Genomic DNA, 27,835 nt, shown 5'->3' with positions numbered 1-27,835 from the left:
TGAGTCTTATACTTGATGCCTTGAAGATATAGTGATAGGAGCCAGACAGGACCATGGTAAAACTCTCCTTAAGCTGAAGAGGGAGGCGTGGTAACTGCTCCTCACGAGTCATACTGAGAGGGGGAAATACAGGAGATGCTTACCAGCCTAACAGTGTGGAAGAACACAGGTTCAAAAAACAAGGTAAGGGGAGGTAGGTCTTCAGCAGCAGGCTGAGCACTGGCACCAGTTTTCAAGTTGGGACAGGCATTGGACATAAGTGCTAAGGAAAGAGGGGAGTGTTATGTCAAGTTAAGAAATGATTCTTTGGAACAATGAGCTCGGTAAAGTTTGAGTGCAAGGACAAGGCAAGAAGAAGGAAACATCAGATGAAACTTAAATGTAGTTCAGACTGAGTTGAAGCCTTTCACACAATCACTTCTGGTGCAGTATTTGCAATGGAATGACTACATCATCCACAGGACTAATTTAGATTTTATTCTGGTATTTCTCAAATATAAAAAGTCAAAATTCTTACATCAATCTTTAAGGAAAATCCATGCAAGCAGGTCAAAATGTGTACAACTTAATTCCCTTCCCCCCCCTCCCCTACCCCCCCCCCCTTGCTTTCAGTTTTCACTTCACAAACCATGCTGGTAAGTAAACCAAGTGTCTGCCCCTCATGTTTCTTTTCACAGCATTGATAATAGAACAATGCTAGGCTAAGCCAGGGGTGCAGTAAGCACCAAAATAAGATTATTCACTTGAACAGCCTCTCTGCAATACCTCAGGATTTCTTGTGTTGAAAGCACATTCATTTTGCTTAATTCTGGCTCCATGAGATTTTAAACTTTAAGGCTCTTTTTCTTTGATACCACCATAATGTAACTAATGAGAATCTCAAAACCTATCAGCCAGGAAAAGCAGCAGTACAAAGTAGACTCTGACAATTGCAGATGACAACCTGTCTCTTCCCTTTTTCCTCTGGAGAACCAAATTGGATACATTGTACCGAATTTTTGGCATGAGAAAAATACCAATTTTGCTTTGTTTGAAATAGTTTTGGCCCATCAAACTAGAGATTCATGTAAAAACAAAATGCTTCTAACATTTATATTGATAAGTAGTAGAAAAATTGTGGCCTTTCTATTCCAACTTTAAAACTCTTTCTGTTGGGAGTTTAGTGTCAGATTTCATTAGTACCAAAGCCATACTGCCATCCCTTTACTGCAGTTGTTCCCTGTAGCAAAACTGAAGTGTCTTCAATTGACATCTGTGATACACAAAACATTCTCTTTGAAAGGGAGTAGAAGTCAAAGCAATAGAGCTTCATTCTGAAGGTTGCATAGAGACTGAAGAGATTTGTACAACAAATGCTGTTTAAAGAAAAAAAAAATCTGTCTGGCACTACTGAACAGCTTAAATGTGTGTGACCAAAAATATTTATAGGCAATCAACTCTGAGTTTGTTAGCAACGGCAATACTGTACATTTTACATTATTATCAAATACATAATTCAAGAGTTACAAAATAAGATCATGCATTACCACTAAATCTCATACAAGCTTGGATTGATTTCATTCCAAGAATCTGAAAAGGAGACAGAGCATTTTTTTAAATGAATAAAAATTCAAACTCTGCATTCTGTTTTAGCTTTCATGGATTTGATGTAATCTTGTTACAAGAAAACCTATACAAGTTTGCTCAATTTAAAGTGTTAAAATAACTACTGAACAAAAAATGTGAGCATTAAAGTGATCAAAAAAGGGAGCTAAATGGTTCATTCTTTTAAAGGCAGCTTTGGAGCCAGAGGTCCCCTTCCACACCATGAGTATGATTTTAATAAAGATTAGACATTCATTATGCTCAACCCCTCCTTCTCCTGTTTCATCTGGCAGAACAGTTTAGAGTAGTGAGCTGAGCAAATGGTATCCCAGTCTGGAACAGGATCAGTGTAAAATTAGGTGTACTCATGTGTGCACTACTGAAATAGCAATGCTCCTTCCCTGGCCTCCCACCTCATGGTTGAAAGGATGGACAAGCTGTTGGAAATACTTCCACCTTTAGGTGCACCTAAACACTTGTGTGTTCTTTCCAGTTCTGGAAGTGACCTGGACTAGTGATGGAAAGTAGTGTCTACCCACTGCTTCAGAAGTCTTTAGCTTTGTGGCTCATGCCTCTTGTCAGTAGTATTTATGCCTCTTCAAAGAGAGCAGCATTAAGAGATCAGATCATCTATCTCCCTAGTTTCACTGCATTTACATATGGCACAAGATTGTTTTTCAAGGAGTAACTTGTGGCAACAACAATTTTTCCTAAAAAAGTGTAACAGCACAAAAAAATTCATAGCAGCACTTTACACAATTTGTGTTAAAAAAGTAGAAGTTAACCATTTGTGTATTGAGTAACAAAAGGTTTAAATTACATTTATTTTCCATTTTACACTCACTATTTACTAGTTGGACTATTTACAAAGGTTCAAATGTTGTATAAGAGAATGAGCTTTACCCAGAATAAACTTCAAATGTGAGGTAGTGGTCTACCTCGACCTGTTTTGGCTGGATATAAAGGAGGTACAGTTGGGTTTAAATCCTAGAAAAAAATTCTGAAGTAGGATGTTCATGTGAATTAGACTGTGTTCTTGTAGAAGAAACCATGCACACACACACACATACAGAGAGAGTAATCCTATGGTAAAAACATTAAGACCAAAAGTGGATTTAGTTTTCATCTTCTTGGATGAAAAGCAAGAGAAATAATTAGAACAGGAAGTTGTCAGCTGTACCTCATTTATTCCAACTATATTTTTACCAAGAGGCCAGCTTTTATTTGAAGAAGCTATAGTAATTGATGTTTAAACAGAATAACTGAATGATTTAAAAACTAACTTAAAATTGGGGGTTTCAGCACTCCTTGTAATAGGACAAAGGAGTATTATTTCTCTACTGATGTAGTAGCTATCAACACTCCTGTCCTATAAGCACTGGAGGCAGCACTACTGGCTCCTGCAGGGCAAGGCACCTCAACACATGCTTGCTAATAGACACCTCTGCCACATAAGTGTGCCCCTGGTTAAGTCTTACTTTCCTCCAAACATTTTTAAATTGCAGACTGCAGGAACACTATATGAGATGTTTCTAATTGAAGATAGAAGTTTTTTGAACCTGCAGTGTAATCACAACATGAACAAAACATGTATTTAAGGTTAAAAGGAAAGGGGGGAAGAAAGATCTACAATGCTTTTCACACAAATCTTCTGACAGCTCACTGGCTGACCAAGTGATGAAACTACAGACTAGTGGATAGTTTTGGTAGCTGCAAGACAAAGTTTTTGTTCTTGCCCTAGTTATATGTTACATGAAGATTGCATAGGACAAGGCAACCTTTTGGATAGCTGAGGCAAGCAGTGCTTAGTGTTGGTATCCTTTGCTCTTGACAGGCTGAATGTGGTTTAGTGCTTTATGGTATCACCCTTGTGCACCTCTGCCTTCAACACATCCATTTACCCAAATACTGCCAGCTTAAGGGTCTTAGCACTTCATCTGTGGATACCAAATAAGAGTTTAGTATAAGACTATTTGCTCAAGCATTAACTACTGACTAAAACTCACAAGTTTTAAATAAGCTGAACACCACTGAGATGCATATTTTATTTTAGCAGATATGTAAATTTATAAATTTATATAGTCAAGTTTATTTTTATAGCCTATTAAGGCATCTTAAAAATCCCTATATGGCTTTGGTTTGCTGAAATACTACTTTACATTGTTAAAAGAAAAACATGTTCAAATAAATTTGACATTATGACACATTCACATATTTCACTTAGAACTGACAGTTATACAGATGCCTACATGTGATCACAGATGTCTCCTGTTGTGATGACATGAATAAAAAGGTAATCCGAATGTTTATCTCACAGTAGAGGGCAACCCAGAAGTCTGTGCAGAAGTGACATATAAGGAATTATTATCTGGAAGAGGGGGAACCACAGAGTTTCCATTAGTGGGTGAACAGCTCAGTTTCAGTTTTTCCAAGTATTCTGCATGAACAGGCTTGTGACACTGAAGGACCTTGATTGCATCTTCTACTTTAAACCATTCTCTTTTCCTTCCTAAATGAGTACAATCCACAAGAAAGAACAGAGTTATAAAATTTTAAACAGCACTACTGGTTGGTATCTAGTTATTTACTTTTTCTCAGTTCTTTGGAATTGAAGTTACCAGGCAAAAGAGTGAAGGAAAAGACCTTGAAAGAACTGATTAACGCAAGAGATTCACTCAAGCTTACTGAAATGCAATTCATAATAAAACCTTTCAGATAACCCTCTTGAAGCACATTCTGGACAGAAACTCATATGACTCTCTATATGCTCCAAAAGCCACATGTTGTCATTAGAGGAAAGCGTGATGTTACTTATATGACTTGATAATGCTGTCCTACATTGTACCTAACAAAAAACCAATCTTTAGACTGAACATGCATGCATGAGAATGGCTTTCAAAATTTTAAAAGCCGTGTTCCATACTCAAAGTCTCCATATGCATCCATATAAGGAGTTACTCAGGTTAGCTGTAAATTTTAAAAAATAGTGTACCTTGTATCAGACATGTTTATATAAGTTTCAAGACTTTATTAAGATCAGCTTAAGACCATCTCACTTTTACAACTTAGTCCTTTAAATGCAAAGACTCTGAAAATACATATAGGCAAGGTCAATTATGATCTTGTTAAAAATTGAATTAATTCTATTTTTCATTTGGTTTTACAGCATTACAAGTACTGTGCTTGAACATGCATAAACCACTTATTTAAGATCAAGGATGGTTTCAAAAACACCCTGGAGTATCAGACAGTAAAACATTAGACTTTTTATGGAAATAATAATTTGGCAGTATAAATTTGGTCTTTAAAAAATTACAATGTTTATTCTGTCATAATGTTATAATATTTAGAGTATTCTAAGAATAAGAGTAACACTAGGTTGGAAGCAACCCTAGTTATGTGTGTAATAAAGTGTGCACGAACAGCATCCCTTGGCTTTTTCTAGAACAGAATTAGTATTTCCCCTGAATTACACAAATTGCTTCAGAAAAATGAGAAGAGTTTGCTCACAGCATTTTTAGTTGTCGCACATAAGGACAGAGAATTAATTTACCTATATTAACTGAATCCTCCCAGTCTTCCAGTATTTCCGTCACAGTAAGAACATAAACGTACGTCCTATGTTTCCGATCCTGGTTCTGCTTAAATATTAGAAGTACAAGTTTAAATTCTCATTTAAATAACTTACAGACTTACCACAACTACAAGATTAGAAATTACTTACCTCTAAAGGCTAGCTGCCAGCAAGCCTGGCTTTTAGTTTCACTAAACAAACATCTGTACTGATGAGACCCAAAATGATGGGAAAACAAAAGTTTTATTTGAAACAGCTCTTCTCTTTTACTAGATAAAAAAAAACCTCAACCAAACCAAAGACAATACAATTTTGAAGATTGTGAAATTCTGACAAAAATGTGTTCTTGGTCATCCAGCTAAATATTAGCAATTGTCCACTAGTACTGCCCTAGATAAGTACTAGTACTTATCTTTTACATATATTGTAAATTACCACAGTACTCCACATTTGCTAAAATTGTTTCCACAACACACTTCTGGGATGTGAAAGGTCATTTAAAAAAACCCAAATTCTTTTTGCAATATGGAACCAATGCATCATGTGGCCATGTCATCTACACAATGCTGGCTGTAAAGTTTCACTCTGTGAACAAGGCAAATTAAATAGCCTATGCCTGCAGTCATGCCAAATGCAAAAATCATTGCCACCTGCTCATCCAGTAGGTTTGCCATGATGGCAGCACTCACCACCTGTTTAGAAAGCAAGTGTTTTGCACAGGGCAGGTTAAACACAGAGTCAGACAGAGCTATCTGCTCAAGGCAAGGCCATTATGCTGCAGCCAGTCCATGTGAGGTTGGCATAGCCATTACTCCCTGCTACTCCAGAGCAGACCAGTGGCAGTGTTTGAGGTGCTACCCAACCAATTAGAACATCCCTCCTCTTGGAGAAGAACTCAGCTCCTAATAAAACCAGGACCATCTACAATTACAACTGTATTAAGAACCAAGAGATGTTATGGCCTACCTCACCTAATAAATGGCTGTATCCCTGTAAGTAACCATTCCTACTTTGTTTCACTACAAGCTTAATGTAGTTTTGAACTGTTGTGCTTTACTAGGAAATAAAAATTCTCCAGGAATTCTTTGTCAATATCACCATTAAATGAGATGCATGTATTTATAACAAATATCCTTTCTGGTTGTACTTCTAGGATAAGAGGACTCAGCAGCAGCATTTATTTGCATCTTCTCTTAGGTCCATCCCCAGGTCACAAGGTGTAGCCCCCTCAATGGTACTAACAGTAGTTTGTGGGGGCCTGTTGAGAAATTAAGTAGGTCCTTGTTTTAAGTTAGAAGTAACCTAGGAAAGTGACACAACACCAATTTTTCTCTCTTCTGGTCTAGCTGGTGTAAATAGCTGCAGAAGAACATATACCTGAACTACCAAGGAATCATCATGCTTTGCAGCCCCTCTCTTAAGCCAACAACATGATCGGTTATCCTGGGTTTTTTGGTCTGAGCTGGGAAATGAAGGATACTTTTGTAGACTGACCAGCAGAGTTAAAACATAGCCAAGTTTTTAATGAGTAGGATTATCCAGTTCAACCCAAACTCAAAACATACCAGAAAAATGTGAATAGTACTAACTACAAAGCTTCAGGAGTTACAGGAGCTTCTCTAATTGTGTCATGGCTTCCATACTTTGTGGACTTCTATCTTGGGTTCCTGAGGATCAAGGTGACCCCAAGAGAGATCCAAAAAGAGTCTTTGCTTCCCTACCCCAACCACAGTCAAATGAGGAGTCTTGGAATGCTTACAATTGTGCTTTTTCACGGTTGTTAATTTCTTCTTGTCTATAATATTTTCTCTGGCTAGCAAGGAGGCCATTACATTCTGTGTGCCCTCTCGGGCAGTGTATACCTTTTATATCAAAAGTTACATATACTATGCTTACATTTATTAGCAATACCTACCATTTATGTTGGACAGTGTGTCCCTACCTTAAACCAATAGAAAAGTGTCACTATCACAGCAAGACATGGGGGACAAGAAGGAGGAGAAAAAGGCTAGGACACGCCCAGATTCCTCCATCTTGTAACCCCTTAAGCCCCATTCTAAAGATCCCAAATTTCAGTTTTTCCACCCTGTGTTAGTTCAAATATCACATTTCTAAAACCCTCGTGTCTTGTAATTCCTCATCCAGAGTTGACAGCTTTCCACAGGATAAAACTGAAGCCACATATGTTTTTGACTTCTTGCCAGGGTCTCTGAGACCCCTGCCAGGGTCTTGAGACAGCCAGGGGGATGTCCTGGACTCCGACAACACTTCACACAGGAAATCCCTGTCAGGAATACACTGCCTATAAAAGCTGTGTGAAGATTTGTACCTGAGACTAAGGGACTTCCACTTAATATACATACAACACAAGATAGTAACACTGGATGTATTAGGAGCAGAAGACTCCTTTAAAACTACAGTCTGTTCCTGTCTAGAACCTGAGCAGAAGTGGGCAATACCAACACTAAAACAGAGTTCTAGCTAGCAGGTGTCCTTGCACTGTTGGTAGTTCAGAGTCTGATGTTTATACCATCAAATAGATGTTTTGAGCTACATAGTTTGCTATAGGTTGGATTTATCTGTTGTGCAAAGCTTTGGCCTTTTTTTAGTGAATTAAAGCCATAATGAGAATTCATATCCAGACTCATCAATTTACGTGTGTGAAAGTTGACAAACTCAGCAAAATGTAACCAGGGAGGAAAAGTCAAAAAAGTGTCTCAAAAAAGGCTAGTGTAATGATTCAGAAACCCTAACTCTATGAATGGTTTGGTTTTTAGGGATTTTTTTTTTTTTTTTTTAACATCTAGATATTGCTCAAGTACGAATTTAATCTTTCTAGCAAAGGTCCAAAATGACCTGAGATTAGCTCAGCTGGTGGGTGCCTGGTGCTGGATAACACCACGGTGATGGGTTTGATCCCTGTACAAGACCTTCACTTAAAAGTTGGACTTGATCTTTGTGGGTCCCTTCCAACTGAGAATATTCTGTGACTCTAGTATAAGTACTTTAAACACTTCCTATTCAAATCTTCACAGACCACGTAACACCTAAAGTCCCGCCTAATGTAGCAGATCCAGCAACTCTGCAAAATTATAGGTAGGTAATACTTATGAACTTAAGTCTGATGTTGCAGCTTATCAGTTTTCACAAACAAAACATTGGTTTTAAAACTTAAAAGAAATAGCTCACCTCAAATATCCCAAGTAGTCTGCCTAGCTTTCCCTTTACTCCAGCCTACAAAACAAATAGGAGAAAGTGTTAGCATTTGATATTAATTTAAAAAAAAAAAAGTATCTGTACCATCATCCTACATTAGCATACTCCTCCTTATTAGGGTTATTTAAGTAAGAGTTTTAACTTAAGTTTTAATTAGATAGAGCTGCACTAATTTTGGAGACCCTGGTTTTAAACTCTTTATGAGTATTAGAGTACAAAAGCTTGTCCTAATGAGTTGCTCAAAGAATCCATAAATCTTTCAAGGTTTCCATCCAGACCAAAATACTCTATTACTTACCACATTTTTAATGTACAATATTTTATTAAATAGATAAATCATACCCAATAATGAAAAAATCCAGGAAAGTAGAATGGACAAGGGAATTTCAAGTAGTATTGGAATTAATCTAAAGAAACAGTAATTGACAATCCAGTGCTATTTTACACAGAAATTTAAGTTTTCAAAATACAATAATAACTTAAACTGTAGGTTACTGCAGCATAATGGATCTTGCAGCATAATGACTTCATGCATGCTGGTTTTCACATCAAAGTAGTTTTTGTCATGTAATATAACCCCCAAATTTATATCTCCAATTCTCTGCAGTTTTGAACTCTTTTTCTAGCCAATACAATTACAAAAGGCTTTCAAGTCAGTTTCACTGCAATATTTTAAAATAATCCCTGTATCAGCCTATGCTTTGTGATTTTTATCAATTCAGATAAGGTGGTCATTACTTTCTACTAAGGCTTGCTTTTCCAAAAGTAATATACAATGCCTCTTCCAAGGGACATTGCTTACGATCATCCATTAATTCTAAACAAAACTCAGTCCCTATGACTGACACAAAGGCATATGTTGCCTACTGGCAGACAAAGGCATATTTAGATTGCTAAATCTAAAGCTAAAACACACAACTGGGACCTGATAGATAAGTGATTAAGCAGCACGTTAATTAAGAAAGTGACAGGCCCTTATTTTGGGCTGAAAGAGTAAGGTATGCCACAACAGGCACTAAAGATTGCTTGTGTTTTATACTAGGTAATGAAAAAGCACTTATTCATGAAAAGCAGCATGCTGAAGAAATGTTTTTTATTGATCAGTCCTAATTTCCTCAGCATTACAGTATCACTTCAAGTGAGAGTGACAACTAACATTTAACACCTGGCAAAACCACCATGACCAGCTAAGTTTACTGATACTTAATAGCTTTCATAGAGAAGTTTTGTCAACTTATTGGTATCCTATAGTCACAATGTGAATTTATCAATGTTACTCTAAGTGGAATTTACTTAACACTTCCTCTTTTCTCCCTTTAAGCAAATCAATGGTTCAAACAAATACACTTTACTGAGTAATTCTGAATGAAACGATCAGAAGCACTCCATTAGATCACGTGTAAAAACTTGCCAAAGCTTGAAGTGAAGCTTTGGTGCAACCAAATGTTGCTACGTAAGTGTGATTACTCTAACTGATGTGTAATTATTCTCTACTCAAATATACATGTTTCCAAAATGTAGCATCATGCCTGCAGACAGCAGTGTATTTTGAAAACCTCTACACTCAAAAGTGTAAAAAGGTAGTAGTTCAAAGGCTTGTGATTTTTTTTCCTGAAAATAATATTCGACTGAATAATCCTTATAGTTGAATAATCCTTATAGTTGAATTTGATAGTGATTTGAAGTGCTTTCATGAACAACAATATTTCCATCAAGTTATTTTCGTAATGTGCTTCAAAATGTGTCAAATTTAAGTGCTAGAGGACCAAGAAGTACTTCATCCCCAGAATATCAAAAGCAGTTCCCCCTTTCCCAATGGCAAGCTTCTAATCCAATGCAGTGGTTAAATTCTCAACTTCAAACCATTTTGCCTCACATAAAATAATACTTCTTCCTTTGGCTTTTATATACCCAGAGCTGTTAAAATATGGTTCTTCAAGAAAACAGAATCCTATAAGTGTGTAAGGGCATCTAAACTTTGGGATAAAAGCCTGAAAAAACTCCAGCTTTCTTCTGACAGACTAACTGTTGAATTAAGTGCTATACTTTCACAGAACAACTCTCTAAGGAAGTCTGAGTACTCTGCAAATAGGGCCTCAGATCTGAATCTTATGCATATATTTTATCATCAGTCTAAATCCAGCCACAAGAGAAATCTATCCATTCCATCCCACAATCAGTCTGGCCTGGAGGTCATTCCTATTCCAGCTGTAGAGGTTCTGCAGTCTCAGATGAGCGTCAGCCTCGCCTGTCTCCTGTAGATGGGGCCAGAGTCATGCTGCAGTTCAATCTCTAAGCTAACAGTCTACCAGGGCAGAAAGTTGCTTAAGATATGAAAGATTTGAGTTATTTTTACCTCTGGAATCTGTAGGATAGCCAGAGTTAGCCATTTCTGTAGCCATTGTACAATTGCAGCCAATTGTAGCCAATTTTTTGGCTACACTTCTGAAGGGATGGTGGCAAGACTACTCCTGACCCATTTTTGCATACTTTTATAAAACAAAATGCTTGACTACATCTGCCTTAATCTTCCAGCTGAGAGCGTGCTTTATTTATTTCTGCAGTGTCTAACTAGTTCTAGTCTGTAGCACCCAGTCATATTTCAAATGTTAGATGCTAATTGGAGCTAATGCCTCTATTTCCTGTGAGAAGTCTTAGATGATATTACTGCCATTTTCACAGTTGCAGCAAATTAATCTTAAGGATCACCTTCTTCTTCTCAGAAACTATATCCACACAAGGTGGAGGGAAATTGCACATTTTCTCATAGGCCTTTCAATAAACTACTAAGACGAACAAAGCAAGAGTCTCTTTTTTGGGAGATGGAGCCAGAAAAGGGAGTGGTTCACAATTCACAGAAGAGCCCTATTTACAAGGCTCGGCATCATTGGCTTGCCACTCATTTGTATAATTTTTCTTCGAACAGTGCATGTGCAGACTTTCATCTCTCATGCTACGCAATTAAAGACAAAGCTCCAAATTCATTAATGGAGTAGCTCCTCATTTAGATGAGGTTCAATAACTTTCTGGGATTGGTTTATTCTGTAACTTCATTTTGGTATTCTACTTGCTGGTTTGTAAAAATTTATTGCATCCAAATAATTAAGGTAACTGTAAATTTCCAGTAACCTGTGAAATGTCAGACAACCTTAAATGAAACACTAAATATTCAGTAAAGATAAAAATCTGTATCACTAACATGAACAGAATTGAAGAGTTAAAAAATCCCTGGAGTCATGTTCAAGGCAGACTATGAAACAAGTGCTATGCATGTACATTTCATTACAGAGATCTTTGAGTTGTAAAACATTCTAAATGCTCTACTGTTGGAGTAGTTGAAGTAAGGCTATTTAAAGCCAGTGGGCTATCAACACTTCTACCATTAAGGAATGCCATTATAACTCCCACTATGAATTTATCAATTTTAGTAAATTAATAAAAGCATTGGGTCATGTTTAGTTTGTGCATGACCCAATATTGAAGAAACATTTCAAACCAGCACCAGAAACCAGTGCTCTCTTTGAAGTTTATTCATTCACAAAACTCTTAACAGTTCACTGTACTGTAACCAGCTTGCCAGGTGACATTAACCTTAGTATAAAAATAGAAAGCACATTCACCTTTAGAAAGGTCAGTATGAATTTCCATGGCTCAAACCCCTAAATACCACTTTTTTTTTCTTTAAAAATGGCACTTGGCATCTCATGGAAGCATACAAAATCTAGCTGGTAGCTGAAGAATATTTTACTTTAAGCCATGAGCTTCTAAGGCTGATCAGCTATGCAAGCCAAAATACCCCAGAAATTCTGAGTGAGTAGAGTAAGTGTTACCAAATTATTTTTGCTTATTAAAGCCCCTAGTCTGTGAAAACTCGTCATGCATTTGCAAGCACAGCTCAAAGCTGAATGTGGCTGCAATTTTATACTGTACCCCAAAATACCATAGAAAACACAGTTCTTTCAAGATCATCCATTCTTCACCACCAAAGAAAAAACCCCAAACATATGACTACAGTTTAGTCAGCTCCAATTTAACACGGAGATGAGACTTTACGATCCTTCACCTTGAATTATACCCTAAATCAGATCAGCAATTAAAATTACAAGCATTCATTAGAACACTGAGCAGAGGACTGGCTACTCATGAACTTGTGGCAGTGGGAAGACAAGACTTTCCCTAGAGGTGTTACTACTGCTTGGAAGCCTAAATCTTTGCTGAGTCATTGCTAGAATCCAAACTCTTTGCTCCTTTCAAATGGACTGTACTCTGTGGCTGAGTATGTCTTGTGTAGGTAAAAATGAGCTCCTCCAGCAAAACTGAACACAGTCTGGGACACTTTTGATTCAGCGAGGTTTATTCATGCTTGAACCTTGCTGCAGGAAGGCTGCTGAGAGCAGCAAATAGTGAACCAGTCTGTTCCCCAAGGAAAATGGGAGAAGGGTCACTCAATCACAGCTCACACATCTCATTTTGACACTGAATAGCAGGCACTGTTTGGTGCAGGTCACATCTATATCACGTTCCTAAGCCTCAACATCACAACAAAACCAATCTTAAGGGTAAGCAAGATAAACTGCCGAAGAGCATAGCTAATAGAAAAAAATCTTAATAAATACTAAACAGCAACAATATTATTATGTTTTGGGAATAGGAAAATGGGACGAGAAAACTGGTTAAGTCTAGTAGAAACTTGTAGTTCACTTACCAGAATGCATCCAATTTATGAAAAATCTTATACCTTCTATTTAAAAGTCTGATATTTTGATTTTTCTTGCAGTTTTACTTGGTTTAGTAAAAACTAACCTATTGGTTTAGACATAGTTGTTAAATATTCAAGAAACACTTAATATTTTTCACAGTATTCCTAGGAAAAATAAACAGCAAATGAAACCCCAGAATTCTGAATTTGAAATTTAAGAGTTGTAGTATAGGGAAATTGCATGAATTCATCATGACTTAAAGTTCTGTTTTGCCCAGTCATGGGGGCAGAGATAGAAAGGCAGACTATAACCATAGTGCTTTCTTTATAGATAAGCAGCCATAAATGTAAGAATTCTCAACTGCTCAGATAGATCAGTTTCTAATCTATTTAGTTTGAAATGTCCTCAAAGGTCTGTTGATTTCTTGTTCTTATGCAGCTACATGTTAATGGTTAGTTTACCTTCATTCTGTTCTAAAAGACCTGCAAGTCAAACATTTTCTTCACAAACACAGAAACGTTACACTACTATGTCATTTGGCATAATGTCACAGTTCTACTTCCAGTACTTGTTTATAAAGGCAGACACAAATTTAGCTATGAAATGAAAGAAGAAGCTAAGTTGATTAGTTCACCTCACCACACTATACCCCAATTCTAACACAAAGAAGTGCAGTTCTTTGAATTTCATAACCACAAAGGTCTCAGTCAAGTACTGGATAAAGGAGGCAGTTCCCTCTTCCTTCTTGGCTCCCATCTGAAGACAACAGCAGCAAAAATCAGCTGGATTTTTTGCTTTGTTTTGTTTTTGTTACCTCTTCATACACCTCTCTCACGGCTGCTCCCCCCGGCTCTTCTTCTGGTTCCATTCCTCCACCTGGTACAATCCACTGATCTGGGTATCGGCTACTGCTTACCAACAGCACCTATAAATAATTGCAAGTGACTGTTAAATGCAGCTCACAAGTCAGGAATCTCACTACTATCTGCTTTTTCATCAATATTCTTATTCAGAAACAAAACGTAACAGGCAAGCAGGAGCTGGAAAAAGAGGAAAACAGTTATCATCCAATCTGTTTTATAAAACTAAGTCAAGACAATGTCATGGCAATTTCTTTGTACATATGCTTTTCTTGGATGCTTAGACACAATGTGGAAAATACAGAATAATGTGCAAGGAGTGAAGGCATAAAAAAATCTAATAACAATATTTTTCAGAACTAAGTCTTCAAATCATGTAGATGGTAAGTGTAAAAACCAAGACATTTTCATCACACAAAAGTTAAACTAATTCTTCTAGAATGGCATCTTCTGGCTAAAAATAGACCCTCGAAAATGTTTCTAATTTTTAGTCAGAAACAAGCTTCTTTTTAGTTACTTAAGTGTTATGTTAACATGACATGCTTACACTATTGCATAATGAAATACAGTGAGAGTACTTCATTGGCCCTTGTCCAGTTTGTTTTTTTAAAAATATTTATGTAAGAGGAAAAAGCACAACACATTGAATTTAATTTCTAAATTTAATTTTTTTTCCCCAAGATGCTTTAATTTCACTTAATTTGACTCTAACGTGGTTCTATCATTGATACACACCAATTTAAAACCCCCTGTCTATAGGACCTGCTCTTCATAATATTCAGAGCAGAAAATATGTTAGCTACTTGTCCAACAAACTATGATACCTTGTATTTGGAGTAATTTTGCAGTAGAAGTTTATGAAGATAAGACCTTGATTCAGGACCACTTGGAGATAAACAGTTTAACTTATATTTGAGACATGTCCAAGTTACCAAAACATACTTAGTCATCTGCGTAGTAATAGGCTTCCTATTCTAGGCATTACTTACACAAACCCTACCCTGAAGTCAAAGGACAACTATGGGGAGTAAAAGAGCAGGTTCAGTGCTCGAATCTTGAAAAGCAATTAAGAGACTAGAACAAGAACCTCAAGTCTAAAGGTTATAGTTTTAACTGGTGCCAGACAACTGAAGTGACCGTCCCAGCCCTCACCTTTATGGACTTCAAACTTAGCCCCTGTTGGCTTAAATAGGAAAATGATCCTCTGATGACAGTAACAAGGAGATGATTACCACTTATACTTTGTCCCTTTGGCACCCATGGAAATAGGTTGTAAGCTCACCTACAGGAACTAGGCGTATAATTCAGATGACTGCGTACTTTGTGAATGCAGTGATATGTGTGCATAGTGAAGTGCACCTGGAAGAGCCTTATCTGACAGATACTGTCTTGCAATGTTTATCTTATGTGCAGTCAAGATTTGTACAGCAGAGAATTCTTTAGGGTAGGACTAATTTCCCCAAAGTTTTTTCCTGTGCTAAGCAAGGACTATAGCAGAACATCATTTAGTACAGAAGCATTCTTAGAATCTGATCTAAATGTTCATGTTTTCAGTCAACTCAAGTACTTTACTCAGCTATCTAAAAACCTAAGACTATTCAGCAAAATCAATAAGGTTAGACACAAATGCATCTCAACTTGATCTTTACAGCCAAAGGTTTTGGTATCCTAGGATCATTCGACATAAACAAAAGATTCACACAGCATACACAGCTCTACTAAAAGTAATTTTTAAAAATGTTTTTGAACAATTAGGTGGAGCACCTGTATCACTACAAAGAACCACTTTAACCAGAGCTTAAAGAGCAATTTTAAAAATCAAGTTATGAATTCACTTCTGAGTTCCAGATATAAGCATTAAACATAATTTTCTGCTGATGAAACTAGCACTCAATCCAGTCATATGAAAGCTAGCAACAATAATAAACAAGAGGATGATTATCATCAAATCATTCCCAGCTTGGTAGAACAATTTAAAATCAGCATTCATTGCTTAGTTAAGGCTAAACATAAAACTCTTAATTACTACTATGGGATAAATCAGGTTGCTCATTCTGGCAGTGTAGTGTAAGGCCAGGATTTTTTAATACCTTATATATTAGTTGACTACTGTTAATCTGATCAATAGACTATTAAACGGGGCTTGTACATATATTAGCTTTAAATTACCCTTTTAAAAAGCAGAAACAAATACATCTAGCAAGTAATCAATATTAAAAGACATCAATTCTTGCAGATAGGCTTTACAGCTATATATTCAATAAACTCCCAAGTGTTACAGCCTGGGAATTCATTTTAGCAACTATCCAAACCTCCACTAAGCCTGAAACTGAAGTATTTTCTCAAACATCTTTGCCTCTATGCTTTATTCTTCTGTGATTTCACTGCTTTTACAGTCTGAATCCAAGGGATCACACTCAGATATATCCCTGACATCTTCAGATGCACCATTTTTTTTTATCCATTAATACATGAAGCCACTAGGGCTTGAGGCATCCATCCTGAGGTAATACTATCAAAAATGTACTTGGTGTTAATCAGATTCAACAAACAAAAAGACCTGATAACTAGCACTTGCAGGATTGTGTGGTAAGGCTGAAAAGCATTCCACAAACTTTTTCAATATTGCATCAAGCAGTCTTCCATGTTTTTGGTTTTTTTTTTGTATGTTGTTTTTCATTCCATGTAGTTTTGAGGCATTTCCATCTGTAAGTGGCCAGAAGATACATCCTCCAGTACTAAATGACGAGGCTGTAAATATAAATGTGATTTAACTATGAAGACACCAAAAACCTGTGGTTGGTTGACACTGCACTCACATGCCAAGAGAGGTGCAAAAATCAGCAGCAAAAATGCAGGAAGTCACCTTCTCTTAATAGAAGATAAGCAAACTAGGAGAAATATGATCTAGGTTGCCTGGACAATCCAGTCTTTTCTGAGGAGGCTCATGGTCAAGCAGATTACAATAGTCTACTGGAAAAGAAAAGACTGCAGAATCTCACACACCTCTATTTTTTCTGGTTTAGGCACACTAAATTTTATACCAAAACCCCATTAGGCTAATAAGAAAAAAAAAGCAAAAGTACTTCCTCTGCAAAGAAGTCTGTTCTGTATCCCCAGATGCAGAAAATGGACTAAGATTTTGGGTTGCATTACTTGCTAGTGGTCGCTGCCTTTCCCATGTCTCTAAGACTTACTGTGGATAACTCTTGTTCAAAAAAGGTACAGAGTATTGCTTGTCTAGTTATACAACTGAGTTTATCTCACAAAGATAAAGATACTGTAATGCTGCCAATTGAAGAAGTAAAGCTGGGAAGCTCAGCTAACAGGAAACAAAAGAAAAATTCTTCCATTAAGCATTACCAGCCAAGTTTCACCTCGCTTCCAAGTCCAGGAATAGAAATGACCTTTCAGTGTAGTGCAGAGGAAAAACTGCTAGCCAGCCTGCTTGTAATAAGCACCTATCAATACACATAACCATAATATGGTTAACAAAACAGGTTATTACAAGGCAGGTGGCATCATGGGACTTGGTCAGTGTAAATGCTAAGCTTGCAGACAAACAACTAAAAATTTCTAAAGATACTGAAGTTTTGGCCTCTTTAGTGTTCTTAAGTCAAAATCACTCATGAAACAGTTAGTAGCCCTGTATTCCAGAAGACCAAAATGGCAACAGCTCAGAGTAATACATTTCTTTTCATATTAAGCACTAGAGAGGTAGAAAATTGTTTAAGTTTATATAATTGCTTTCTATCTTTCTTAACTTAAGGACATGATACCTTACCAAAATAATTGTATTAAAAAACAATTTACATAAAAAAGCAAGGATAAAGTTTAAATTAGCTAGAGCAAATCCCCCCAGCTGGATTCTTCAGACTTTAAAACAAGGTGATCCCCAACTTGAAAATACACCATTCCAATTTCACAATAATTATTTTTTGTTAAGAATTGATGACAATTATTTGTCATCAGATATTATAGTTCTCTATTCCCAGCCTAATCCCATCTATTCCTGTCTTTCCTACTGCACACTCCATTTTCATCGCTCCCACTACTGCAGTAGCTGTCAAACTTGATGTTTGAATTACCTGATGAAGATAGCCAAGTCTGCCCTTCTTTATAGCAAGGCTGGCAGTTAAAAGGAGCCATGTCCAAGAGAAAAGGAATCAACCCCTCACTCTCAAAAGACTGCTGAGCATTTGTGACTCAGCTGCAAAGAACATAACACTGCTCAGAGGACAGGTGCATGGAAGACAAAGGATTCAGCTCCCAAACTCTACAAAGGTGAGTACACACAAATAGTTTCAGAAGATTTAAACTGGTCAGAGTATAAGAAAGATTATTAAGGCATTAAAAGGTACCTCTCAGGTACAAAACAGTGTCAAATGCTGTTAGATGTACTGCATATTTTCACAGGCATCAGAAACATTAAGAGGATAAAACATCTAAGCCTACTTTGAGAAAAAAGACAGGACCCACTCTGATAGAAGTTAATAGAATTTAACACAATCAGTATGGAAACTCAGCCTACACAGCTGGTCTGCTAAAGTTACAAGCACCTGAAAGTGTCAGAAAGATGGTTTAATCCTAATACAGCCAAAAGGGTCAGTCAAGCCCTAGGATTTGTTTAAAACCAGCTATAAGCAGATGCTCAGGGAAGAATACAAACATAAAGTGCTTTATTACTCCCTAGCATTTTCAACTTCCAGTTGTTTTCACCTCAGGAGCTTCCTTAAAAGCACTAGGGAACAACTTTGAATGCTGCAACACAGGAACACTATTGAGAAGCAAGGAAAAGCACCTCTTACAAACACTGGATCAAATTTTCAGAATTAACTGTATATTTTTTTAGGCAAAAGCACACATCTTAGCATACGTCAACCTGCTACTGTAGTTAGAGATTTCCTTTATCTAACACTTTTTTTTTCTATTTTAAGAATCACTGCCTCTTTTTAGTAGTTCGAAACAGTTTTGCAGTTCCCCTATAGGTTAATATGGTATCCTTGTCCTAGAATGCCATTGCCTTTTGGCAATGAGGTTGGAAAATGCAGCTTTAAACCTTGCCATAGCAAGACTGCTTATAGTCTTCCTTTGTTACTGCAATAATTTTCAAAATTATTTTATTTTTTTTAATATGGAGAAATAACATGCACAAAGTTATTGTAAAGTAGTAACAAAACCATAGGATCAGACTGGACAGCATTTTAAGAGCTAATTAAAATCAAGACTGCAACACCTTTACTTTCCCCCTAACACTGGGCTAATGAGTTTAGGAAGCTGATCTGGATGAAAAGTAGATTCCCCAGGAAAGCTTTGTGCAGCCTGCACACACAACACCCATCAGGACACAGCTATTGAAGGGGCAGTGCTGCACAAACTGCGGCAGAAAGGCACCACTGCAGCCTCCCGATTTCAAATGGGCCTGTACCAACCCGAGCCTCTAGCAAAGTACTTTAAGGACCACAGACTGAAAAGCAGTCCCCAGCTATGGCAGAGGTTATAAAAGAAGATTTAGCCTCACTGGACAGTAGGAGCTAGCACAACAGCAGAGAAATGGCTAACTAGCAGTACATTAATCCTAATGCTCATTAATTTGAGCACAGATTTTGAATGCATCTCAGAAAACTGGGCTCTGTCCACACAATATATTAAAGCCTGAAATATCCTCCCAACTTTACTTTAAGATCACTTTTCAAAGCAGCAACACAGGACCTGGATATCAATCAGTGCTACTTTACCCCCATTCTGAAGATTAATGGTAAAGAAATATGGGTATAATTATATAATACTCCAGAATTTGATCTGGAAACTATTTTTCCTTTGAGACCTTCTAACTTAAAGGCTATATGGCAATAAGGAGAGATATGTCAGCTTTTTTCAGAAGAAGTTTTGCTTTTGACTTGCAATTACAGCTGTAATATTTCATAAGTTGTATTTCATATTAAATTCAAATATTTGGCTAACATGTTATAGTGACAGAATTTTAGTGTCTCCCTCTGGCTATTTAACATACTTCATTTTGTTCTTTGGCTAAAGTGTTCATATCAGGAAAAGAACAGCACTGTACTACTATGGCATGCCAGTCAGAACACATTTCTTCACATAAAGGGACTCAAGTCACCTGCAGCATTCGATCTCTTGAGTTTTAGCATGCTTTGGAAAAATAGATGTGACAGGTCTCACAGTGTGATGAAGGGTGCAGATCTTACACCCAGACATATGACAAAAGGAGATCCTGAAAAAAAACCTGCAGACAAACAAGAAACTTCCCACAAGTGCCTATAAAAGAAGTTTTACTTCCCATGCTGGGCCAGTTCTCAAATCCACTATACGTAACAGCCTTTCTCCCTCGTGCTTGCTAATGCAGACCAAGGGAGAAATCACAATTTCAGGTAGCACGGGAAGAGCTAAATTGATATTGCTGCCCATTCTTTTTAACTTGAATCCATGTCCTAATCTTGAGCAGGAGAACTGGGCTTTACTGGTTACTCAGCAACATAATCTGTTTGACTAAGGGATCAGCTTCCAAGCACTTGTCAGAAACAAGAGCTCCAAGTCTTTGAGAACTGTTCAGCTGCAGGTAAAGATTTGACAATGTTATTTCCTGACAAGTACCAGTTACCTTTTAGCCTTTTCTATCTTTGAGATAGATCTTTGAAGACAAAAATTTGTTTTAAAGTATTTACATTTGTAGCACTGGTTTCACCGAAGTGCTTAAGCACTAAGTCAAAAAGTCACCAAATTAAAGTAAGCTTTTCAAGAGTTCTACAAATAAGACTGGAAAAAAATATGCATCAACCTATGGTCTGTGAACTCACATATCTACAAAAGGTATTTTAAAAAACAAATCTACAAACTCTAGCTAGAGATGGGAATGCATATATGTGTGTGCATATAGGCATATATATATCTAGCTATGATATTCATGTATTTCTGAAGAAGTTGACACTATGCTATTTCACAGTAACTTGGAAGTTTTGAGCCCCACTGAGTTAACTGAAGCAATCCAAATAGGATTTAATCTGGTGGCAAAGTTTCTAAGTAAACTTAGGATGGTGCAAGTAAACTCAAACGATTTTTTTTTTCAAGTACCTTAACATAAATATAACTGTCTCAAAAAGAGAGCATCTTCAAAACAAGGCAAAAAGTGCTTTGTTACAGGACATCTTAGCCTGATGTTATACAAGTACAGACATATTTCCTTCTCCCCTCAGCCCAGCCCTCTTTGAGCAACTATCAACCCCATTAAATATATCCATATGGCATAGACAAGTATACCCAGAGGTATGAGAAAATATAACTAAGGTTTCAAAATAAAAAACATCTCATGGTTGACCAATGTCAGTATCTGAAGACTTATCAATGAAGACTGAAGATTTCTACCATGGTAGACAGTTGAATTCCCACAGTCTCACTAAATCTGCAGGCTTCCACTGCTGGCAAGTAGTTGGAATTTGTCAAAAAATATTCCAGCAGAAAACGAGGTGCATATGCCATGCCTGCAGAAAGCTGCTTTTCTGTGGACATAATAAACACCACTGTCTCGTCTCCAGAGTTGGTTACCTGACATAACTCTTACCACAGCAACCTAACATTCAATTTTTCTTAACACAAGCTTTAACCCCATATGAGCTTGCAGGGATACACTACAAGCAAACACTGCCTCTGTAGACACATCATGAAGAGCCATTTTGGAAGCTTTTTGTAGGTCTTGATTTTTCAAACGATACCCTTTTCTACAGCATGCAGATCATAGATTCATAGAATGGTTTAGGGTGGAAGGGACCTTTAAAGATCATCTGGTAGTTCCAGCCCCCCTGACACAGGCAGGAACACCTTCCACTAGACCAGATTGTTAATCCCACCTGGCTGATAATATCCAAGTGTCAAGAAAATGCTGAGGAAAAGCTAAGGCAGCAATCATCCTATTAATTACTCTTCCTGTCCATTAGCAGGGCAGGGATACAAAACAGAGAAAATAAAAGCCACAGAATGCTTGAAATCCATAGTGAAATGTGTGTTCTCTGGCATTTAAAATACACCTGTATTCTATCAGACCATCATAATGCAAGGTAGGTAACCCTATGGAGACCATGCCAGCCTTACATAAGGTGCCATGGTCATACTCCAAGTTATTTGAAAGCACACATTATTTGTATGTTTACACCTGAGAGCTCTACACTGAAGGATAAAGAAACCAAATGAAAAATTCCATGTCAAGTATGGACATCTTTCATGACTCTGCAAGTTTATTTACAATAATTCCTAGAACACTCCATTTTGCCAGGGTAGCTAGGTGATACTTCTGGGCCCTGGTTTTATGGATCAAGTTGCATAAAAAAAGGTCTTTCCAGCTTTCAGACCATTTAGACCAATGTACATAAAAATAACATTTTGCCTTTTTCTTTAATAAAACCACTGCTAATGCAAAGCAACATCTGTACAAAAATAAGGAACACTATTTTAAAAAATGATTAAACTATGACCACCACAACAAGATATAAGAAATCCATGCTTAATCTATCTTGACATGCATAAAGTTATTAAATCAGACCAAAAAGGAGCTGTAACACTAGGAGCTTATAATTTTTACTCAAGAACAAGATAAATAGCTGGCATGCAAGTGTATGCCCTGCTACAGAGGGGAAAAAAAAAATCTGCACTTCCTGTAGGTGTGTAACAATACATTTTTCCTCACTACTGTCTCAATATTTAAAAAAACCCCTTCCCATCTGTTTTCATCTCATGTACAAGGTTGAGCAACAAATGCAAAATTAAAAATTGAAAAGCTTGACTTTTTTTGCATATGAAACTATTTTAGGTCTGCCACTAACAATTGCTGACTGAACACTAAAGTAGGGCTTTCAGTACCATATTTGATTACATAAAGCACTGTTACAGATACCAAAGTAATTAGAATGCACTCAAAGTTTATATTCAAGATACTTAAAAATAACTACTCATTTATTTGTATAAGATGTAGTTGATGGAAAAAAACTAAATTAGATTTTAAAATTATTTCAGTTACTCAAATTGCTACCAAAATTATGTTTATTACTCTTTGCTCCTGCTGCTTTAAAGGTGTGCCTTGTTCTCTGCATTGAAAAGTAAGAATGCCCTTGCATAACAGGAGGGTTTTTATGTAAAACTACTGTTTACAGAACACCGACTACATAAACAATTCCAACCTGTGGAAGCTGTCAAGAGGGTTCTCCTGCAGGCTTGTTCTAAAGCTGCCATCCACTCCCAGTTGCTCAAGAGAAACTTGCATTTCCTCCCAGACAAATCTGCCAGCCCATCCCTGCCTGCTGAATGCCATCAGCTTTTTGCACACACCTACCAGCTTCTTGTTTGTTCAAAGCAAAAATGCTGCACCCCCCACGCACTGCATACCCACATAGCCTTGTTTCTTTTTTTTTTTTTTTTTTTTTTAATGGGATTTCTTCTTCCAGGATGATTTTTCTTTCAAAGGGCAGACAGTCCCTGCAATTACTAGTTTATTTCCTTACAGAACAAAAGGAACCAGCACTTCAGCTCATATCCAGCCATCTTGCTCTCTCTTCAGCCCAAATGACAGCAGTAAGACCAAAACAGACAACACTTCAATGACAGTACTCTAAGAGACCACCCTCTTTAACACCCCAAAACCCTCAAAGCTACTGGGCACTTTACTTGGCTATTTGGGTTTCCTCCTTTGTAAAGGATTTTTTTTTTTAATCGTACACTATGACAGCATGAAGAAAACAAAATCTAAACCAAAATGGACTGTATAGCACTAAATTGTTCTGTGTGGAGGCACTTGAAGATGAAGAAACGCAGATTTGCACAGTGGTGCAGCTGAAGAACCATCAGTCATTCCGGATACAGGTTTTCAGGTGCAATATCAGCTCAAAGCAGAAACTTTTGATGGTTGCAGGACTGCAGGGAAGCCCAGTTTGCAGCCTGTAACACTCAAGAGAACTGACTCCACAATTTTAAGCCTGGCAGCAAGGAGTGGCAAGTCCAGCAGTAAGTCTAATTGGACAGGGTGCTAGAGCTGGGAAGTAGGAGTTTGGTGTCTGTATTTCAAACTGTATGCAGGAACCACCAGGCTGAATTTCACCCCACCAGTATTCTACAGCACACCTATGTTTCAAATTGAGAAATAAAGAAGCAAACTGGAACTCAGTGTAAACAGTTGTGTAATAATAAAACAAACAGATGTATAATGAAGTGTGAGGGATGGGTTTGACCAGTCTTTTTCCATTGATGTGTTACTTCACTGTGCATAAAACTCAGCTAACAACAGTAACATCAACGAGGTTGCAAAGGCAGCAAAAGAAGTGCAGTATGAATAAGAAATCAATCAGGAAGCCATAACAAGCAGATTTTGCTAGATGAACAATAGAGATATTAAATGTTTTAGTGACTTGCCCAATTTTTGTCAATGGGCACAAAAAGCTGTTACTGAACATGCCTGAGTCTTTAGTCAAGATGAAGCATCCAGAAGTCATGGTATCAACAGGAGACAATCACATGAAGTTGCAGAAGAAGGATCATCTTCAGGTAAGAACACTGCTGTGCATTCCTGGTACAAGATTAGAGTTCATGAGGTGGCAACAAGTAAGAGACTTAGATATCACCAGAAAACACAAGATGACTACATAACAGCTTTACAATCACGGTAGAAATGGGTCCTATGACATTTTTTCTGGTATAGCTAGAGAAGTGTTAGTAACCTTTTACACAGCACAGCATAATCTCCATCTAAAGCAAGTGTCACCGACATTAAAAAATACACTTGCCAAATGAAAGGAGATGTAAGAGCTACCATGATGACCAAAAGAGAAAATTGTTTTTAAGAGAAGATGATTTAAGACTTAAAGTTCACAAAAAAAGGTAAGAAAGGATCGCGGGCTCTTCTACAGATATGTCAGACAACTAAGTGCAAGAAAGGAGAAAAAACAGCTTAAGCTCAGATATAACTGGCATTGGACAAGCCTTTTGGACAGTCAGAATGGAAATAGAAAGAAAGGTTAATTCTAAGACCTGTATCACAAGATTGCTATACTCATTCCTCCAGACAGAACCTAATTAGATGAAAAATAAAACTAATTTAGTCTTGCAGAAAGTATCTCCAGAAAAAAAAAAGTTGAGATTCGGATTTGCGTTTAAGACTCCTAAAAAGAAATGTATTCTTAAAAATTGTTTTCAGTTGTTGATTCTATTTTCTCAACTCAAACGTCAAGCAACTCTTTGCTTATCCTGCAAGTCAAAATAACTATGAAAACTATTCTATCCTGTAGTTCCCCTCCACCCCCCAATAACTTCTACAGGAGTCTCCTGTTCCCTTCTTCTCCAGCCATTGAGATACCACCCTTGTGTTCCTTTCCTGCAGAAGTTACCCTACACTTAAGCACCCTGGAGATGTAGCTTTGCTGAAAATTGATGGTGCAATCTCTAAAGATTTAGAAAAGAAACACTGAAGACATTTACATGGAATAGACCAACACAAAAACTACCTGGACAACAGTGTTCAAGAAGACAGAAGCAAGCCTCAAACACCCAATTTGGGGAACATGGCTGGTGACTGAAGTCAATCACAAACAGCTGCCAGGCATCAAACTCCTAAGGAATAGATTCTGTACTGATACAGAGGAAGCTGGCACTTGGGAAACAGCTCCTAAGCAAGTTCAAGCTGTTGGCACTGCTTTCCTGGAAATGACTTGTCAGAAAGCAATTTTAACTGTTTCCACACACATAATCTATGTCCTAAATCTGATGTTCTCCCATTCACTTCATCCTCAAGTATCTACCTGCATGATGCCAAGGCCCGGCCTCATGCCAGCAATACAGGTGCTCCATCCAGAACTGCACAAGGAACTGAAGTGCAACAATGGTCGGTACCCACTCTTCTTACACAGCCCAGCAAAGCTGCTACTATCGTCCTTAGCCTCAAAGGATTTTATTATGCACAAACTATATCCTGAAGCAGGCAGTGACTTCACTGGATGCAAGACTGAAAGAGAATGACAAGAAATTGCACCAGGAAATGAAAAATGAGCGGAAATCACTGACAAAGGTGTCCCTAACCATGAATTTCTAGCGACAATTGGTGCAAAATCTGTAACAGTGGCTCAGGTGTTCAAATAAGTCTGAGCTGGAGTAGCATCCAAAACATTAATATCAAAGTTACATAAATGGTGAAGTACATTGGAGTGTCAGAGACCAAAGAAAAGCTGTAACCCATAACAAGACCTTGCAAGATTCCTGCTGGGTGCCTTTCTCCCTCATACTAGTAAAAACTCATCAGCATGGTCCCAAAGTTATATTTATACCACAAAGGAAATAATTTTTTTTTTTGCTTAAGCCCAAGTGCCTGTATTTTGAGATCAGGCCTCTTCCCACTGCATTATATTTACGTAGAAGATGTTTAAGGAAAACATACGCTGTACTGATAGCTTGAGAAGGACACCAGCATCTTCCAGCATATAAATAAAAGCAGAAAAAAATCCCAAACTCTAACCTTTATAGTTATTTAATGGCTGCTGAACAAGAAAATGAAAACAGAAATGGCAGAAGGGTATGCTTCCAGCCCGAGACCATCTAAAAACGCATTGTGCAATGAAACCATCAGCCGAGCTCCCAGATAACGGGCAGTGCCATTGACCTTGGCTCGGAACACGGGACAACTTTGTTGCCACCTCCCGACTCTGCTGCAACACAAAATTCCGGGGGAGCGCTACCCACTACAACGAGAGCCGCAGCAACAACTCTCCCGCTCCCGAGCTCGTTCACAAAATATTTCTAAGCTCCATTTTACTTTTTCCGTGGGGAAACCAGGTGTTCCAAGCACAGGCTTTTCTTTACCGCACGCAAGCGGGGCAGGAGGTTCGCCTTCAGGATGACACACCAGCCCTGCCCTCCACGCGCCATTATACATTAACCGGTTTTCCGCGCGTCACGGGCACACAGAAGATAACCCCGGAGCTCCAGCCGGTGTCCGGGCCCATCCCGCCCCGCCCGCAGAGCTCAGTCTCCCGCCGCTCCCTCTCCGTGCCGAGGGGCGCCGGGACCGCGCACAAAGGCAGCGCCGCGCACGTGGGCGCGCGCCCCGCCGCCCCAAGATGGTGGGCGAGAGGCGCCCGCCCCGCCCCCGGCACCGCTCGGACCGGCACGGCCCGGGGGCCGCCCGCCACGGCTCCGGCCGGCCGGCACCCGCGCAGCCCCGCCGCGCCGCCCCTGCCGGCTCTCGCGGTGGCGGGAGCCCCGGCACGACCGTGCGCGCTGGGGTCGTCCCCCGGGAGGCGCCCGCGCCCCACGGCCAGACAAAGGGATGCGGCAGCGGCGGGGCCGGCGGAACGGGAACCGCGGCCGGGCCGGCGCCCCCGCCCCACGTGCTCGGCAGGCTCACCTCGTCCTCCCGCTCGCTGCGGAAGCACAGGCACGCCGCCCGCTTCTTGTAGCCCTCCCGGTCGTACGTCCGCGTCTGGTTCGGCTTGAATTTCATCATAGAGGCGGTGACACGCGGGCTGCCGCCGCCGCTGCCACGGGTCCTCTCTGTGAGCGCCGCCGCCGCGCCCCTGGGACACCGGCGCGGGGCCCCCGCTCGGAGACGGGGCTGGAGGAAGGCCAGTCCCAGCCGCTGTCACAACAGCGTCGCGCCGCCTCTGCCGCCGCCGCCGCCCCGGGAGCTGCGCCGCGCCATAGAGGCTCTCCCGGCGCCCCGAGCCGCCGCCGCCCGCCCGCGGCGGCCGCCCCTGCGCACCCACTATTTAACCGTAACGCGCATTCCTGCGCCCGCCGCGCCGCTCCGCGCAGGCGCCGGGCGGGGCGGGGCGGGGCGCGGAGGGCGGGAGGCGAAGCGCCGGTGACGGCGCGGGGCGCGCGCTGTGCGGGCCCGGGCAGCGCGCGGGCCGGCG

At 39.1% G+C, this 27,835-nt stretch overlaps 1 protein-coding gene across 4 annotated transcripts; it reads right to left on the bottom strand.

The window, feature by feature from the left end:
- Window positions 1-456: 456 nt before the first annotated feature.
- Window positions 457-27,759, bottom strand: NUDT4 (nudix hydrolase 4). 4 transcript variants are annotated; one of them, XM_030288416.4, is made up of 5 exons: window positions 27,328-27,759; window positions 13,889-13,999; window positions 8,348-8,392; window positions 5,138-5,225; window positions 457-4,093 (listed from the first exon to the last, which is right to left on the bottom strand). In XM_030288416.4, the coding sequence occupies exons 1-5, from the start codon at window positions 27,424-27,426 to the stop codon at window positions 3,891-3,893; spliced, it is 546 nt and encodes a 181-aa protein (XP_030144276.1). In that variant the 5' UTR covers window positions 27,427-27,759; the 3' UTR covers window positions 457-3,890.
- Between the last annotated feature and the right edge of the window lie 76 nt (window positions 27,760-27,835).

The sequence above is a fragment of the Taeniopygia guttata genome, chromosome 1A, assembly GCF_048771995.1.
Source record: "Taeniopygia guttata chromosome 1A, bTaeGut7.mat, whole genome shotgun sequence".
Taxonomy (NCBI): domain Eukaryota; kingdom Metazoa; phylum Chordata; class Aves; order Passeriformes; family Estrildidae; genus Taeniopygia; species Taeniopygia guttata.
This window is presented reverse-complemented; position numbering and strand designations above follow the sequence as displayed.